Source organism: Amyelois transitella, chromosome Z (assembly GCF_032362555.1).
Source record: "Amyelois transitella isolate CPQ chromosome Z, ilAmyTran1.1, whole genome shotgun sequence".
Taxonomy (NCBI): Eukaryota; Metazoa; Arthropoda; class Insecta; order Lepidoptera; family Pyralidae; genus Amyelois; species Amyelois transitella.
This window is the reverse complement of record NC_083535.1, coordinates 3,136,668-3,154,783: the sequence shown is the minus strand read 5'-3', so window position 1 is coordinate 3,154,783 and position 18,116 is coordinate 3,136,668. Positions and strand designations below refer to the sequence as shown.

Below are 18,116 nucleotides of genomic sequence, written 5' to 3'. Positions count from 1 at the left end.
TCGCCCTGCCTTCTTGCTGATGGTTTTGATTCTTCATTATACTTAATGAAACCATCAGCTTTTGCATACTGAAGGAAAAACGTATATTCCCGAGACTAGCATTGCTTGTTCACTGTGGATAAATATGTCACAGAATTTGTTAATTTGTCGCAGGTTGGCCATCTCTGCCATGGTTTTACCTCTCATTAGAAGGCATCATTTTACCAAAATTTATTTTATCTCGTAATAATGTTAACAAATCATAAACAAAAACCCAATAAAAATGCTGTGCTTAACAAATATTTTTTTTATTTATCTCTCTAAATTTTACTTCCATATAATGTACAATTGATACTTTTTAATTTAGGTCCTTGTAATTTAGATGATAAATTATAATAATGTATTAGGCACTGTTAGTTGTTTTATCACAAACGTCATTAGTAATCTTACAAAATAATTGGCATCCTCAGGGACCTGCTTCATACATTTATTTCATGAACAACTGTTTACTTACATTTAAACATTATAAAAATAATTCCTATAAATATAAATGATCGTGCCTCTTTCCCGGAAGGGTAGGCAGAGATTTAATTTTTTCACTTGCCACGATATCTGTAAGTATACTTCTCTTGCTCCATCTACATTCATTAATCTTCTTCAAGGTCGTCGTTTTAGACCTACTTTTGCGGTGAAAGAAGCTCCCCGCGCAAGCTGAGAGTAATACTAATATACCTACTTTAGTTACGTAGAGACGTAGGTATACGTATAGCGGTCTTAATACTAAGGTATCATTTTAAATATTTTAAAACATGTGATCACAGGCAATCGTAGGGCTACATACATTTTTGCTACTAAAAATACTATTTTTGAATTCACGCATGTATCGCCAATTAGTAAGTTTAAATGCAAATATAATGAGTAAGTATAATTTCATTCATCTTGCCTTTTAAACTTATCTTCTTTTGTGCCCTTTCTAGTCCATTTAGAGCGAAAAAATGGTAGCTAGCTAATCCATAGCTAGACATAATTTTATTTCCGTTTTCAAACAGTCTGTATTAGTGTACAACATTAACTTAAAATATAGCCACCGTTCTCATACATACCTACATACAAATAATAAATCACAGAAGATCTATTCGAATGATAATATTATATTATTATAATTGACTATAACGATTTCTATCAAAAGCCTTATACTTAATGAAAACAGTAATAAAAATTTTATAAATGTGGGTGGTGTAAATATCTTCTGAGCAAGAATCCTAAAGGGTTGAACATGTTGAGAATACAATTGGGATAACACCACACACCCCTGTATATATGACAAATTATTTAGATTTTTCTGATTATAAATAACAATATTAATCATTGTTTATATGATTAAATAATCTTTTTAAATTTGTGCACCGCAACAATTCTCATTTTTTAACAGTCTCATATATTAACCCTTTAATATGTTAAATAGAAAAATACCTTATGCTGCACCTCATTCTCACTAAGCTATATTTATAAGATTGCCTGGAAGAGATTACATAATGTAAAGGCTGCCTTTTGTAAATCACCTAAGTTATATAGTAGGTGGTAGTTCTTAAGTGAAATAAAGGGAATTAAATTCATTTCATTCATATATTCAAGATATACACTACTTTATTTTCTCTTTTCCACTTACTTTAAACTCTTGATAAGGATAATGTATTTATATTACAAGTTAATTCTAAACAATAATTACACATATACGTACTATACCTACCTTCTTCATATTTTTATAGCATTAACAAAGAATATCTATATTTTCTGGGTTATCGTTTACAAGTACCTTAATAGGGTACTAGAACTCCATATAAATTGGTTACTTCTACTATCAAGCGCAGATGCCAAAGACAGTTATATAAAAACAGCACCCGTATTTTTGGGTAAAAATACTTACACTATCAGTAATATCTATTCTTTAAACGCCCTTATTATCGAAGCTAAACTTTCGTAGGTCCCTGTGAAGAAGACGAAGACGCCTAAGAGAATGATGATGGTATTTTTGACCAGCATAAACCAGGGAACTCCCCCACGGTTTTGTGACGTCATCACCATTTGAATAATTGGCGGGAACATAAGCGCTAACGCCGTACTGCTGACAGCGCCCACCAGGGATATAAACAGTCCTAGCTGAGGAATGGACTCTGCTAGGATGACTGTAAAATAGAGAAATTTCAATTTCAAAAGTCAGATTTCTGGAGATAAATACCAAAGAATCAGGCAAAAAGCTGACAATAACAATTTGGGCATTTACCATTTTCAGTGATATTTTGTGTTAGACTAGCGGCTTTATGGCCTTTAACATCGGGTATATCACTTACATACATACAGAGAACCACGTCTTTATCGCCCACGTGGGACAGAATCAACAATCTTGAAAAGACTAAAAGGCCACATTCGGCTGTATGGCTTAATATTGAAATTGATACCGTATTCAAATAGTGACAGGTTGAACATAGCCTAAGAAAAAATCCCAAATAAGAAGATATTTTGCTCATTAAATAATTCTCGTACACCACTCATAAAAGCTAAACCGAGTTTCTGAAAAGACCTGTACCTGTAATTTTTTTGTTAATACATTATTAGTATAAATAAAAAATGGCAACAATAATGAATTTATAAAACGGTCTCATCTTCAAAGCAAAATCTACTTACAAGTAAGCACGACCAGAAGTGCCCGGTAGCCCAGCTCCTTGGCTACTGGCGACTTGTCTCCCAACTTAGTCTGGAGGTATGGCCACGTAATGTCTATAGGAACGTAGAATTGAAGTGGGTAGGTGAAGAGAATCGCCAGGGCTATCAGACCTTGCACCACGTTACTTAGGCTGAAACATAATTTATATATAGGCATATTAGTGAGAGCGTGACTACATAAATTGATATAGGTGGAATTACTATTAGACGAGGGCTTGAGCATGCTCAAGTAATCATAAAATAGTCCTATCATTTTTTTTTCAATAATATCGATCAAATATTTCCAAAACAAATCAGACATATGAACCAATCTTGTAATTGCTTTCTACAATAAAGCATATCAGAAGAAATTTTATACTTTATAACTGTTTAAAAAGTTAAAAAGAAAATTATTATAAACCAAAACAATATCAACCTCTCAAAATTATTTTAATAGTTTAGAGGATAGTTGAATGATACTCACACTTGTCCTGGTTGTAAGTTGAGTGTTAGACTGCCTTCGACGGTGTCACCCCACTTGAGATAACCCAGGAAACCCACTGTGATGAAAATGAGACCCACCACCACCATGCCAACGTTTAACACCCCTAGAGGCTTCTGGAAGGTTTCTGGCCTACGCATTTCATTCTTCAGTGGTAGCACCTGAAAATGATACATTTTGGTTTATATATCTATGTACATTTTGATATTCTTGGCTTTTGTTCTGGATGCGCCAATCCTCCAAAAGTCATGATCCAAAAAAAAATTTGGCAGTTAAAGAATAACGATTTCCTTCTCAGCAACTGTGACCGTTTTAGCAGGAGAATCTGACCACCTTGGATATTTATGGAGCAGTCGCCAAAATGGATAACCATCGGCCTTGCGATGAGAAAAAGGTCCTTCGCCTTACCATTACAATAATCAATATATAACAGGCATACTAAGCACGCTTAACCCAAGGAAATAATAGAAGCTCAATTTAAGGGCGTTTTATCTGTCATTAATGTGGATATTAAAATCAGCTTGTATTTAGCATGTAAAGTTACCTAATCCCTTGCTATCTCATGCACTCAAAAGTCTCATTAGCCTGTCTTTTGTCACGTCCATCACGCTGTTGCAGCGGGCAAACGCAACTCCTAACTTTTGTCCGTCTGTTGCATTCATTATGCACAATTGGCTGAGCATCCACAGTATTGTTCGCTTATTCAACATTAATCCAATTACGTTTTCCGTCCATCAAAATTTATTGGACTTTATTATCAATCTGGTAAATATAGTCGCACAGTTAAATGTTTTAAACGCCAACGTGCGCGAGCTAAGCTGCAGATATAGAAGATAGTCTAAATAAACATCATCTAAGAAATTTTCCTTACCAATCCAATCCCTTCAAAAGCGTAAATGGCCGTGCCGAAATACAACGGTATTTGTTGCCACGACGCCATATAAACCCTAGTGTCCACTGCAGGTAGGTCCTGGGAAGCTTCGTAGATGACTGTACTGACTCCTAAAGCCATGAGTACGTTGGCAATCGTCGAGAAAGGGGTCAGGTACTTGAGGTTCCGCACCATACACGAGAGAAGCACTGGGATCAGGACTAGTATCATGTGTATTGAAAGGTCTAGCTTGAAACCATAGTGATCGCAAATCTGGAATTAAAATGAACATTAGATCGGGGAATATTAGAGAAAAGAACTCTTGTCAATGTAGGTATGTCGAAGAGTGAATTAATCTGAATTTGTTAACAGCTGCGGAGCTAAACGTGGCCTTTCAATCTTTTTAAGACTGTTAGCTCCATCTTCTTCTTCTTCGCATTGGACATAATTTGGATTGGATTAAATGTATGAATATACGTTTTTGTTAGAAGTAGTATATGCTTTGAAAAATTTTAAATTCTTTAATGTTCTGCTATATAACTCTTGGAAAATGTGAATTCTTTAGACCAAGAGTAAATGAAAAGTTGCTCAGCCTTACCATTTTGACGTTATTTGCGATAAAGACGATGTAAACGCAGCAAAAGCCGAGCTGCGTGATGCAAAGAAACATGTTGACCAGAACCCTCATAGTGGGAGCAAGCCTTCGCAGCCGGGGAGGGCCGTGGGCGAAGACTAAGTACACGGTGTCAGGAAAGTTAGGAGGCTTGTCCCGTTTCGACTGCCGGTGCATCTCTTCTGAGCAGTCCAACTGAAGTTAATTAGTTAGGCTAAGAATTTATATTATTAGGTCTTTGAATTTGAAGAGAAATATACTATTTTTTAGGGCTGATAGATATCAAAATAGCATGTACTTGGCGCCCTATGTACTCGTACGCTGAAAAAATGTTGGTTGCCTTTGCACATAACTACCAGTTATTTAAGTAAACGCAGTATATTTTCGCTTTTAAGATAAATCAGTAAAACATACAGGAATTACTAAAGAGGGTTCTCTCTAGCAATAAGTAGTCATAGAATTCAGAATAATAAAAGACGATTTACAGGTATGTTGGTACACATACATACACACATAGGTACCATCACACCTGTTTCCCATTGGGGTAGGCAGAGACTATGGATTTCCACTTGCTACGATCCTTACAGAGCTCTTCCACTTCCTCCACACTCATTACTCTTTTCATGCAAATATTTGATTATATGTTGGTAAAAGTAGGAAAGCCGAATTTACCAAGAGGTGCTGTGCGTGTACACATATGACGCCGAGGACGGCAGTCATGATTGTGGCAAACACCAGGCCGCCATTTTTGAAGGCATCCCCCATGGCCAGGAGACCGCTGCCTATGTTCCCTCGAAAGAGGTGGAGAAGCGTGTCCATGTATCTGAAACAAAATTTTATCTTTTCATCGTTGCGTGTACCAATTGCGCCCTCCGCCACTTTTTTTTAGAGCATGAACTCCGCGCCGAAACCCATTTCAAATTTACTTCTTTTTTTTTTAAGATGGGTTCAGTACTAAGTAGACAACTTAATATTAAATGAAATACTGGTACTAACTAGGTATTACATAAAATTATTAAAGTAGCCAAGATCTCAGAAAAATTTGAGCAGAAAAAGACCATTATCGCAAGTGTACAGAAAGATTTTTTAACAAATATTATATATGTAGTTATCTGCAGAGAAACATGACCCTGTTACCACCAGCCGAAATTAGGGTGGATTAATTTTATCTTCACTAATATCGTATACTGTATACACAATTTGAAAAAATTAAAATAAAACCTGTCGATAACCGTGGTAAGCAATCTTACACTTACGAGGTAGGATGTGTGACTTGGTATTCTGATGCCATGGGAACTTCTTTACCGTTCTCAAGGCTGCGTCCTGTCTTCTCCATCGGCAGGATTTGTTCTCTAGACTGGAACATCCCGTAGCCATCCAATCCATTGCTGAAACAATTATTAATTTGTTTATTATTAACCTATACCTAAAATCAAACAGATCGTCGAAGGTGAAACTGAATAAATAGTGTGATATGTGCCACATTCAAATCCTATTTAATCCATCTACCAATGACTCAATTCTGAATTATATACATTAGTTTGATTGCACTGTGAGGGAAAACATTCAGGCAACTCGATGTGTAACCATCATCCAACATAGGTTAGATTATGAAACGATTACGGAGATCTGACGGGAGTCTCTTCGAGTAAAACTCTGACTTACCCAATTCAGAATCGTTATCAAATGTGGGCTTCCAGAGAGGTGAGGGTGGACCTGGAGAACACCAGGAGAATGATCCTGCTGGAGGTAGTATAGTATCCATGGCAGTAGTCTATTAGAACACTGTGTCTGAATAACAACTGATTTTTTTTAAAGAAAATACCCACATAACATAACTCGCCCATTTCTCATTTTCATCACAATATTTTACTCACCATTTTCACTCCTAGCTTGTAGGTGGTGTAAAGTATCATCTGAACTTGACGGGAATGTATGTATAATATTCCGTTTTATAGGTAAGTAAGGAGCTTTATTAGTAATTGTATGTCATAAATAACTATTTCATACAAAATAACTAGTGTTCATTACCTCAAGGGCAATTATAGTATCCATGTATTACAACAAACTAGTGTGTTTACGTTTTAAAATGACCGTTATTTACCCTCATTATATTGACATTTGACTGGTAATAATTTGAGCAAATAAATGTACTCAGATCAACAGGTAGTAAATAACCGTATTCATGGAAAAATATACCTACTATATGTGGGCATGGTATTTGTCGTTTGTGATTAGTATTTGGATAAGCATTCCATCTATATTTAATTATAAAAATCCTACGGGGGATTTGGACATGTTTGATAAAAGTCATGGATTAATTATCACAACACAACTTTATAATATATTATAAAAAAAATTGTTCAGCTTTATTTGATATTAATGGCGAACACGTATATCTGTTATTGGTATATATTATAGAATTACAGTTTTTATATGTAACATTTCGAATTTTATTTATAAATACTATCCTACAAAAAAAACCTTCCTGAACAAATAACTAAATTAATTAAAAATAAGGAGACTCTTTTCTCTATCTTGCACTTCAAAGATAATGACGTGATATGTATGATACTCTAGCTAGATTTGTCGGAGCTACAACACCTACGAGAAAATATAATATAAATAAATAAATATATACGGGACAAATTACACAGATTGAGTTAGCCTCGAAGTAAGTTCGAACCTTGTGTTACGAGATACTAACTCAACGATACTATATTTTATATTTTTATATCACAGGAATTTAATTTTATGAATGAACATACGTACAGATAGGCACCAGGGCACAGTTTTGACGCGATAAGGGAAAATATCTCTCCTTGATAACATTTCAAAATTTAATAAAAAATGTTGCAGTTAAGTGTTTTTAGATTCGATTTATAAGTTTTTTCGAGTTACTTATATCCTATTTAATGTAATAAAATAATATTTATTTTCCTAATACGAGTAACGCACCGATCCGCTCACTCCCTTATAGGTACGGAATTTAAGTTGCACTTGAGTTTTATTAACAAGATTATATTTATCAAATAAGCAGTAGCACGAGTCAAGAGCGTGTTAACTCTTCTCGGAAAAGGTGCCGTTAATATATAAAACCGGACAAGAATCCGCACATCTTTCTTATATATATTTTTAATTTATTACTTAAAAAAATATTAAGCCGTAAGAGATGGAGACATGCTTGTATTATACATAAGCTGGTGACAAAGTAACTCCTACTGTCATTTATCGGAAAGCACTCTGTAGTAATAAATACATTCAGAAATTTGATTTTATACAATAAAGTTACGTCTATGTGTCGGACTCGCCAACCAAGATAAAGATCAAGTGGATTTTTTACGCATGTTTGTCAAGTTTTGACTTTTTCCTCAATTTAGCTACAGACCGCACAATATAGTCAAGTAGCACCTATAAACTTGTGTTTGTGTACCTACTTGATTAATTAACTACCAGCCAAATTTAATACAAATAAATCTGATCTTAAAAAAATACGAAAGCAAATATTAAATAATTGAGTGATCAACTTATGCCACTTTTTTATCATAAGTAATCCCTGCAACGATAATCTTTTGGAAGTTGATCGTAAGGGATCGTCGTGGATCGTAGAGAGCAAAACTTTCAGTAAGTACCTATAAACATTCTATATACATGTATTTAGAATAATATTGAGTTATACTTACTAAAAGTCTTTCTACTGTTTACAAAGCCATCCTGTATAATATATTATTCGCGAGTGCCTAGATAGACGTAGTTTGATAAAATCAGGGAATTATTGGCAACATGTTTCAAAAACAACAAAAAGAATGTGATAAATGTGGCTAAAGCGAAAGATTTATGCAGACATCATGTGCACGTGGAAAGGTAAGGGGCGTGATTTTGTGTAACTATCATTGTATCAATTTAAAAGCAATTATTTTTTTATTATTTAGGCTCTTGCGTTAACTGTTTATAATGTTTTATTCGCTTTGGGTAACCAAGCCAAAATGCAAGTGGTCCTAGATCTCAGTCCAAAGTTAGCCACAGCGATGGTGCTGTCAGTCTGCGACGAGAATAGCGCATCCCATTTGATAGGTCATGTATTCAATGAGGCGGTCTATTCTAGTAACACGTTTGCATCACATTTTGTTTTGTTATTTGCAACTAGCTTTTGCTCATTAGCTTGATGCTTTTGTAAGAATTTTTAGGGAACCATTTTGTTTCAGGCAATTTATATGTCTATGATTTTAGCTGGTTCGGGTTTTTTTCCTGTCCATGACGGTCAAAAGGCTCCGCGTAATTACCTTACTTCTCTAAAGGCCTGGTACTTACTGGACTCTGGGATCACTTCAAGCAAGACTACAATTAACTAATGCCTGTAGGATGAAAAAGGCTTGTTCATTTGTTATTCTCTGTTGTTTTACCAGTTACCTAATCCGAACTCAGTCCGTTTGTCTGTTGAAAAATGAAATACATTCACGCTTGTTTGTATTTGGTATTACGATTGCAAGAACAAAATCCATTGTATTATTGTCATAAAATACATATTTATTGTGTGTCATTAATTACCTATATTCTTTAATTCATTCTTCATTTTATGTTATATGCATTACTTATCTGTTAACGTCGATAAATTTGTATTGTTAACATAGAAATTGAAATAATAATATGATTGTCGACTTATTTTTTCAACTGATTTTGAATCAAATTTCTGTGTATATGTTTTCAATTGATTTTGCAAATAAAAGCATCTATGAAATACTAGAATACGCCCGCGTCTCTGCCTGCGTAACAAACCTACAAGTCCACAAAAAAGGAGGCTCTGTCTACCCCTCCGGGAAAGAGAATCAGTGATTTTATATAAGTATGTCCACTAAACTTGCCGACAACAGAAGTCTCTGTCTAAATCATGGATTATTTTGACAAGACCATAAATATAACATGATAATAAAAATAAAATTTGTGTCAAATACAAAAAAGCATGTTCGGTAAATATTCATAGTATCGACGTAATATAATATTTCGTCACATTTCACGCCCACATTAGCCTTTCTGTGTCTTTATCGATATGGCAATAAATCTGTTTACCGATCGCAGTAATAAATAAGATTTTTTTGTTCAGCTTTTTGATAAAAACAATAAATTACAAAATATGTATTGAAGCGAAATTCTGTTTACTCAGATGTGCGCTTACCCGTTGCAAAGTAGACTTTTATTTTTTTCGAAAAATATTATTTGTGATCATATATATATATATATCATATATTCTGAAGAGGCGAAAACACTATTATACTATTTCTTTTTTATATTATTATATGTACTTAGTTGTATACTGTTATGTGTAACAATGATAAATAAATAAATTCCAAGATTTCACTGTCCACCTATTTTATAAGGTAGTTTCTACTACATCATTCGCAAAAAAAACTGTAATAACCATTGTTTTAAACACATTTTATTAAATTTCTAACAAATGCATTTAGGTATATTTAAGTATCAAATCAGACATCATGGAAAAACACATGGTTTGTAGGGCCTTAGTGAATTCACTGCTCGACATATATATTGTATAGAATAGAATATTATTCACTAGCTTTTACCCGTTGCTTTGCCCGCGCGGATTAAGAGCCACCTTCAAAAATATATAGGTTTTTCTCATATACCACGGGACCTTAAGCTTTTACCGTGATGAAAAGTACCCTATGATCTTCTCTAGTCTCTTAATTATATATACTCAATTTCAAGAAGTTTGGTTCAATCGATAGGTAACAAAAAAAGCAAACAAACTTACTTTCGCATTTATAATATTAGCTGGGAGTATCCACAAAAGACTAACACAAAACTACATATCTATAGGCACATACGTAGGTGCTCTGCTTTGGACTTCACATGATCAAGGTATTTTGTAGTTTTTCATATTGGTAAATACCCAGGAAGTGTGTAGAGAAGAGAAGATTCTTAATAATAACTTTTTGGTAACGCTATATTGTGCGTGCGCAAGTTAATACTGTTAAATCACTTTTAAAAACTAGTAACGACTTTAACATGGACACAACCAAGCACACAGTCACTATCAAAACAATTTATACAACGGCTTCAAAAATTGATTCACTTGTCTGGTTATCTGTCTTTGGGTTTTTGGTCTGGAGATGTAGTCTGCTAGGGCCGTGCCAAAGCCTGATGCTGCAGCGGACACGGCGCCTTGGAACGGCCGATTTGGAGGGTAGCCTTGCGGGTAACCCTGGAAACCAGGGCGTTGGTTGAAACCCTGGTTAAATCCGGGGTTGTAACCGTAGTTACCAAATCCACCTCCGAACCCGCCGTTTCCGTGCCCATGATGATGATGATGTCCTCCGGTTTGGCTCTGGGTCTGACTGATGGAGATGGGGTAGACTGGTAACGGTTGTATTGGCGCAATGGGTGCTATCGGTGCCACAGGCGCTGCCACCGGTAACGCTGCGACGCCACACCCGAAGAAATAGTTCATGACAGGAGCAGACACGTATGTGTAGTCAGCTAGCCCGAAGAACTTTTCGCCGAAAGTTCTCCCGTATCCACAGCCACCGCCCTGGCCGTGTTTCTTTCTCTTCCGATGTCCCCTTTCAAGCTCTTCGTTGTCGAAATCCAGGTCTTTGGTGGCCGCCTCTTCAGCCGTCACCATCACGGCGATATGAAACAGTAGGATGATCACGATTGTCTTCTGCAAACAATGTTTTCTATCGATGTTAATTTGTAAACAAAAATACAATAGAACAAATATGAGTATTTTAGCTGCATATTTTCCAAAGTATGTCATTCTATAACACGCTTTCTTAATATGAAAAAATTCGCATAAGCATGTCTGTTTCTAAAATTAAATCGTTAACAAATATTAATTGTGAGTAGGAACTTGAAAAAAATCGCAATATGCCTTTAACAGTTCACTTTAGGGCCAGCAGTAGAAAAAATCCAAGGCCCAAATCTAAATTTACAGTTTAATAAACTTTAAATTGTATATGCTCACCATGTTGTCTGCTAATCCTGGAGCCACCCGTCTCGTCAGCTGCCCCGAAGGTAACTGGCGCCTGACTCCGGGCTTCCGATGACGAAAGTGAAAGCAATCCCCCAACAACAATAATATCGCAACATATCACGAATAAGTATAGCTATTGCCTGGCCTCTGGGAGCTTTATTGGGCAACTCAGTAGTCCATTTAAGTAGACTGGTCGATGAACTTAATTATGCACGTTAAACCCCATTGTCAAGAGATCAAACCAAATTTTACTATTCTAATGCTAATTGTTAGCATTAGAATAGTAAAATTTGGTTTGAAAGCCATTGGGCTTTCAGACACCATCCCAAATAAACTACATTATATTTGCGGATTATAGAGCGGAGATGTCATGACCTTATGTTTGTAAAGGTCTTTTACAATTGCAGATTTCTATCTGGTCTTTTGTGTTGATTTAGTAAAATCTTATCTTGCTTTGGTGAAATTTTATCAGAAATCAAAAGTATATTTAGAACTGGGTTAAAAAGAACCTCTCATTGTACGTAAGTATGTTAAACTCGTCGTCTGAAAGAGGCATCGTCGAGGGTCTCATTATAAAACCTATCTATATATGTTCATATTTTCTCCTTAAAACTGAAGGCATGGCACTACAGACCGGACAAACAGAAATGAACCCAGACCGCAAAGCGTGAGTGTGGAATCTCAAACAGAAACACGCTTGTCATACAAAAGTGGCTAAGTGTTTATTTGGGAACACGCAAAGATAAAAGATAAAATTTGTTCTGCTAATTAGAGGTTACCGGCATCATTCTTGTGTCAGACAGTTGTCCCGGTTTCGTCCTCTAAATGAAACAGCCCGAGGTTCCTGTTTCAGCTTCGGAAGAAACAGGAGTGAGTTAATCGTTAATTCGTGCCAAATTGTTAGGACACCCGAGTACAAATACCGATAGTGGGGCGCTTGAACCCGCCCATTATTCTATAGAATGGTGTAAGCCGATGCGAATCTTGGGCAACCCTATATTTCTATTACTTTTTTGGGAAAACACGTGGTTTCGCAAGCACGCGCCTTTTATATCATTTTCGCAATGCACCCACGCCTGCGCGCGCGCCGGTGCAGTCAACGTTCACACGCCACAGCCTTGACCTCGAACCTCACCGCTGCGAGCTAGGGATGGCCGAAACAAAATACATTTTTTTAACAGATCATCGAATGAATGAAATTGATTCGATCGCACATAAGCATTGCAACAATACGAGTATAAAATTATCCTAAAATGACGTGAAGAAAAGGCAGACAAATATCAAATGAACTTGTATATATACCTACTGGGGAAAGAACATTAATTACCTAATATTTTTGTAAATAATAACAAAATTTATCTTTAAAATTTTTGTCTCGACTGACATAGCCTTTTAGATATCAAATAAATATTGGTATACACATATCTATGTTTGATCTATATCGTTGAGATTCCAAATTCTTTACGGCCACTTACCTATAAGTTTGAGTACCAGATACAAGAAAACAATGTCATTAGTTATACTGATGACACTATTTCATAAGAATTATCTCTCATATCATCAAGGTTCATTCTACGTCCATTAAAATTTAATTTACGATTGGAAATATTATTTCAAATAGAATTAGAAAAATGTGATTCGTCTCCAATTGTTTGTCTTGGTTTTGTTCTATGTTATTCGAATTTCTATGGTCGGGGAAAAAAGTCGAAGAATCTCACTTCCATAATTGGGCCATACAGCTGAACGCGGCCTCTCGGTGTTTTAGTTACCTAATTAGTATACCCCGTAAGGGATAGAGACATGTTTATATATTATGTATGTAAAAAGTCAGTTATTTACGAGATGCAACTCCCGTCTGGAACCTTGCCCAGGACAGATCATGATTGCCCACTAAGTGAGTGTTTATCCACGGATATATAAAATGTTCCTATTTCAAAGTTGCGGGAACCACAGATAAAGTTATATTCGTCACAGCAATACTCACCGGAATATTATCACAATATGGGAAACATTATCTTGGAGACGGCTGAGTGACGCTACTCTTGTTATTACGTATACCTAAGTACGAAGAGTTACTATAATTTTATTCGTACGCAATATATCCGCCATCATATTGTAATCATTTTTGTGACAGATTCCATATTAGTTAGAGTGGATTTAGGATTAAAATATATACTAGTAGGTATAGATTTGTAGCAAATCAAAGGTGGAAATTGTGTAATCTGAGATTCTGATGGAACTACATATCTTCATGATTCTGGCGTTTGTCCACCCTGAGTAGCATCCCGGAGTATCTTTGGGTTACTTTCAATTAGATTGCTTCATTATCCTTACTTGATTACACACGCTACACAAAAGAAGAATGCTGAATGGTACCTGTTACAGCGCCATTGTTTGATAACGATCCGCATTGCGTATATCTTGAGCCAACTCGAAAAGTTTCCACAAATTGCTCTGATGTGACAGTTTCTCGGAGAATGAAGATACAATATCATGACATTTGGTGATGCAACCGTGTTTACGATAGGCAATACTCAATCATGATGATGATCAAGAGTACCTTTAAGGTTGCACGAAAAGACTGATGAATGTAAAAGCAAAATACTTAATCGGAAAGAGGCGCGGTCATATGTAGGTATTATGTATGTGATACGGACGCTCTGTCTCAAATGCTCCGTAAGATGAAATGTTAGGCAGAATACACCATTACGAACACATTTATTCACAATGTAATCATTACAATGTATCCTGAAATATATTTCAGAGTAACCAATGAAACGAAAAAAAATAATTAAAATGAAAGCAAAGGTACTTGTCCAACCCCCTCTCTGTGCTATATTTGGGAACCAATTTCCTTGAAAACTTTCCGCTCCTGGTCTAGAACAGTCATCTAAACTATAGAACATAAAGAACGGTTCACATATATAGGAAAGGGGATTAATTAATAGATAATAGTAAAATGGATGGACTTAAAAACGATTGATCAAAAAAATTACAAAAATAGTGAACATATTCATAAAATTTCCACACATACCTATAACTTGTACTAAAAACATCAGTGGAAAAGTCCGCTCGTCCGTCACTACACAAATACTTATTGAAGTGTATTTTTTTTTCTTTTTATTTGTTATGTTATGAAACATGTATTAGTTGAGAGATAACTGCCAAGGCCGACTGTATTTGATAGACTTACCTACATAGTATACGCAAAAAACTCGCAAATTGTAACAGGAAGTAAAAGTTTAAGATCGTGGTGAATGTTTATATTTGTGTATTATGCCTGGTTTTGGTGACGAAAAGGGAAGTTTTTTCTTCGTTCTATGTACATCATGACTTAAATAAGGGTTAAAGTACATACATACATACATACATATAGTCACGTCTATATCCCTTATGGGGTAGACAGAGCCAATAGTCCCGAAAAGACTGAATGGCCACATTCAGCTGCTCGGCTTAATGATGGTATTGAGATCCAAATAGTGACCGGTTGCTAGCCCATCGCCTAAAGAAAGAATCACAAGTATGTAAGCCTAACCCTTAGTCGCCTTTTACGACATCCATGGGAAAGAAATGGAGTGGTCCTATTCTTTTTTGTATTGGTGCCGGGAACCACACGGCACTGCCGGGAACCACACGGCACTAACATACAACATAAGGGTTAAAGTTTATGGAGTTAGTTTCAAAAATGATTGCTATAGAATAAAAATGACTCTTTAGCGCTAACTGTATCCATTATTCATATATTTAGTACACAACAAAAAATAATTAGTTATAATATATTATAATTAAATACAAATATATACTCTATACTGTAACACTGAATTCGAATACAATTCTGAATTTATATATTGGAGATCGGTTGTTCACCTGAAGATAATTATGTCTAAAATAGTAATTTATAATAATAAATAAGAGTAATTCAGTGTTTATTCTTCAAATCTCCAGCCTACGTGCGTGTGATAATTCAAATATCTCACGTGTAGTAAATTTGACACTGAAAAAGTGAGCGTAATTTATTCTCGAAATGTTATTTTAAAAATGTGATCATTGGGTATACCTTTGTACGTCGTACTCAGTAGCAGTATTTAGGTATTTTATTAATTTGTCTCCATGATAATATAATCTATACAACCAGTGAGTTCCAATTACGATCTAAGGATTTACCAGTCAACCGAACAGTTTTTCACCTTCACATAAAAATATTTGCCTAAGAAAAAAAATTTACTACCGACCTGGGATTTCAATAAGTAGTATTTGTTTTTTTTTCTGTGACAGCCCTATGTCATGAATTCTAGAAACTCACTTACCTTCCATCTTGGCTCATTGATACCACGCTCCCGCATTTGTTCAGATCCACTTTTGTCATCTCGATTCCTCTGCAACAAATAAAGAAACATTACATAAGTCCTCTTACGGAAAAACAACTAGTTAGATGATCACAAACTTCAATAGATAAAAATATTCATAGACCACTTTTATTTTAAATAATAGGCACTTACAATATACCTGCTAATTAGATAAGTTAAAAAAAATATACTAGTTGTTGCCCGCGATTTCGTTTGCCGACAATTTCAATACATAAAAGGTGACCTCATGTATTTATTGTCCCCTTAGAAGAAAGAGAAAGGGCATATTTTTTATACCAGTTTTTAAGTTGTACCAAGCCTAACACATTGAGTCAACGGCATTCAAATCAAAGTTAGTTTCCGCATCATGCGATAACAAACATAGATACATACATACATCAGGGCTTCTGTTAGTCTTATATCTATTTTTTTGGCAATGTCTTTCAGGTACTATAGACATCGGTCAGTTATGATTTTATTACGTAGGTATATGTATTTATTTTTTATATATATTTACGGATGGATTAATCACAAATTTTGACCTAATGAGAAAGCGTAGCCTAAAATAGATTCGATACTCTTTTTCCTTTTTTAAAAGGTGTCGTCACTACAACAAAAGACTAAATTCAATCCAATAAACATAGCTTTATTGAATTTATATAACATTAGCATTAAAAGTTCAATCTTTTTATTCTTTATGAGTCGTAAATGGCTAATTACATAAACGAGTTTTGCCCAAAATATAACCTCGGCCATTGCGCGATCATTTGCCTTCTTTAAATTGCCCTTTAGCAAGAGGTTACAATTTTTATGAAATCACCTATATTTATGTCATGTAAAATTTAAGCCTAAGCCGACATAAAGTGCTAAGTTTTAACTCACAGCTGAAACCACTAAACAGATATACCTAAGAGAATCCTTCTTCTTCGTCGTCATATGACGACGAATATTGGCGACCATTATCCTTGAAATCATTATATTCTATAGAGTATCTACTTAATTATAATAAATATGACATAATAACGCAAAAACTTTCTAAATATTAATGGTTTTCCTGCACATTTTCAACTTTTATAAGGTTAGAAATTCCTCATTGTGCCTTGCTTTAAGTTACACTAGCGACTCGCTCCGGCTACGTACGAGCATTTATAAATATAAACCTTCCTCAGAAAAATCTCTTTTCAACATTTTAAATAGAAAAAATCCGTCCACAACTTTCTGATATTAGCGCATCCATACAGACAGAGAAAAAGTGGGACTTTATTAATATGGAGGGATGATGAAATGAGTCAAGTACGAGTCCACTCTGTCCATTGCGAGATATCTTCGAGATTATGAAATAATCATTTTAATCTCAAATAGGCAGTATCTAATCAAACATTCCTGAAATCGTACTTCCTCTTCGAATCGGAGTAATCATGTCCTTTTGAATAGCTATCAGAAGACGCTCACCCTTAAAAGTAATCTTAAAAGATAATCTGTTTGTTTTCATGTAAAAAAATCAGAAGATTAACATCAATAGATCATCACTTGTAGATGTTTTTTATCATTTTCCTTTAAAAATAAAAAAAGGAGAGAAATGATGCACAACTACATAAATGGATGGAGCTAAAGTGTTCATATTTAACAATCTTTTAATTAAGTATTATCATTAGAAGATAACTTGTTACTATAAGTAACGTAAGTTAAAATATGAGTAGAAATATATGATAATTATTCGTCTAAACGGTCTGGCCCGGTATAATAGCAAGAGACCGGATAGAATGATTTTCTTCTGTCGATACACTTGCGCCGTCTCATCTTCAGGTTACCAAATCCAAGACCGGTGCAGCTGCAAATACGCAGAAGCGCATTTTTTCATATTGAACCCTTATTTAAGGAGCTTATCATTATGTTGCATTATTATTATATACATGTGTGCCAATTCAACTCCTGCGCAGTATTTCATTCAACTTGTAGCTTATAAACGATACAGTCAATATTTTTCCCAGATTTAGAATTATGCTGTCAAACGACAATACAAACACAAAATTGTAAATATTGCTAAGTGAATACAATATAAATAGAGTTAGGTGTTTGCTCAATGATCTAAAAAGCGTTAAGTAATTACC

At 35.0% G+C, this 18,116-nt stretch overlaps 2 protein-coding genes across 2 annotated transcripts in view; both read right to left on the bottom strand.

Annotated features, from left to right (window-relative positions):
• Positions 1–301: 301 nt before the first annotated feature.
• The window catches only part of LOC106130627 (proton-coupled amino acid transporter-like protein CG1139), a 32,195-nt gene continuing 14,380 nt past the window's right edge, over positions 302–18,116 (bottom strand). Inside the window, exons 2-9 of the mRNA XM_013329521.2 lie at positions 15,967–16,035; positions 5,925–6,056; positions 5,341–5,491; positions 4,654–4,863; positions 4,056–4,328; positions 3,167–3,345; positions 2,665–2,834; positions 302–2,165 (exon numbers count right to left, since the gene is read on the bottom strand). Coding sequence (XP_013184975.1) covers positions 1,921–2,165; positions 2,665–2,834; positions 3,167–3,345; positions 4,056–4,328; positions 4,654–4,863; positions 5,341–5,491; positions 5,925–6,056; positions 15,967–16,025 — 1,419 coding nt within the window. The 5' untranslated portion in view covers positions 16,026–16,035 and the 3' untranslated portion in view covers positions 302–1,920. The remainder of the gene's footprint in view (positions 2,166–2,664; positions 2,835–3,166; positions 3,346–4,055; positions 4,329–4,653; positions 4,864–5,340; positions 5,492–5,924; positions 6,057–15,966; positions 16,036–18,116) is intronic.
• LOC132903973 (uncharacterized) lies at positions 10,166–12,050 on the bottom strand. The gene is made up of 3 exons (XM_060953750.1): positions 11,998–12,050; positions 11,651–11,848; positions 10,166–11,347 (listed from the first exon to the last, which is right to left on the bottom strand). The coding sequence occupies exons 2-3, from the start codon at positions 11,651–11,653 to the stop codon at positions 10,721–10,723; spliced, it is 630 nt and encodes a 209-aa protein (XP_060809733.1). The 5' UTR covers positions 11,654–11,848; positions 11,998–12,050; the 3' UTR covers positions 10,166–10,720.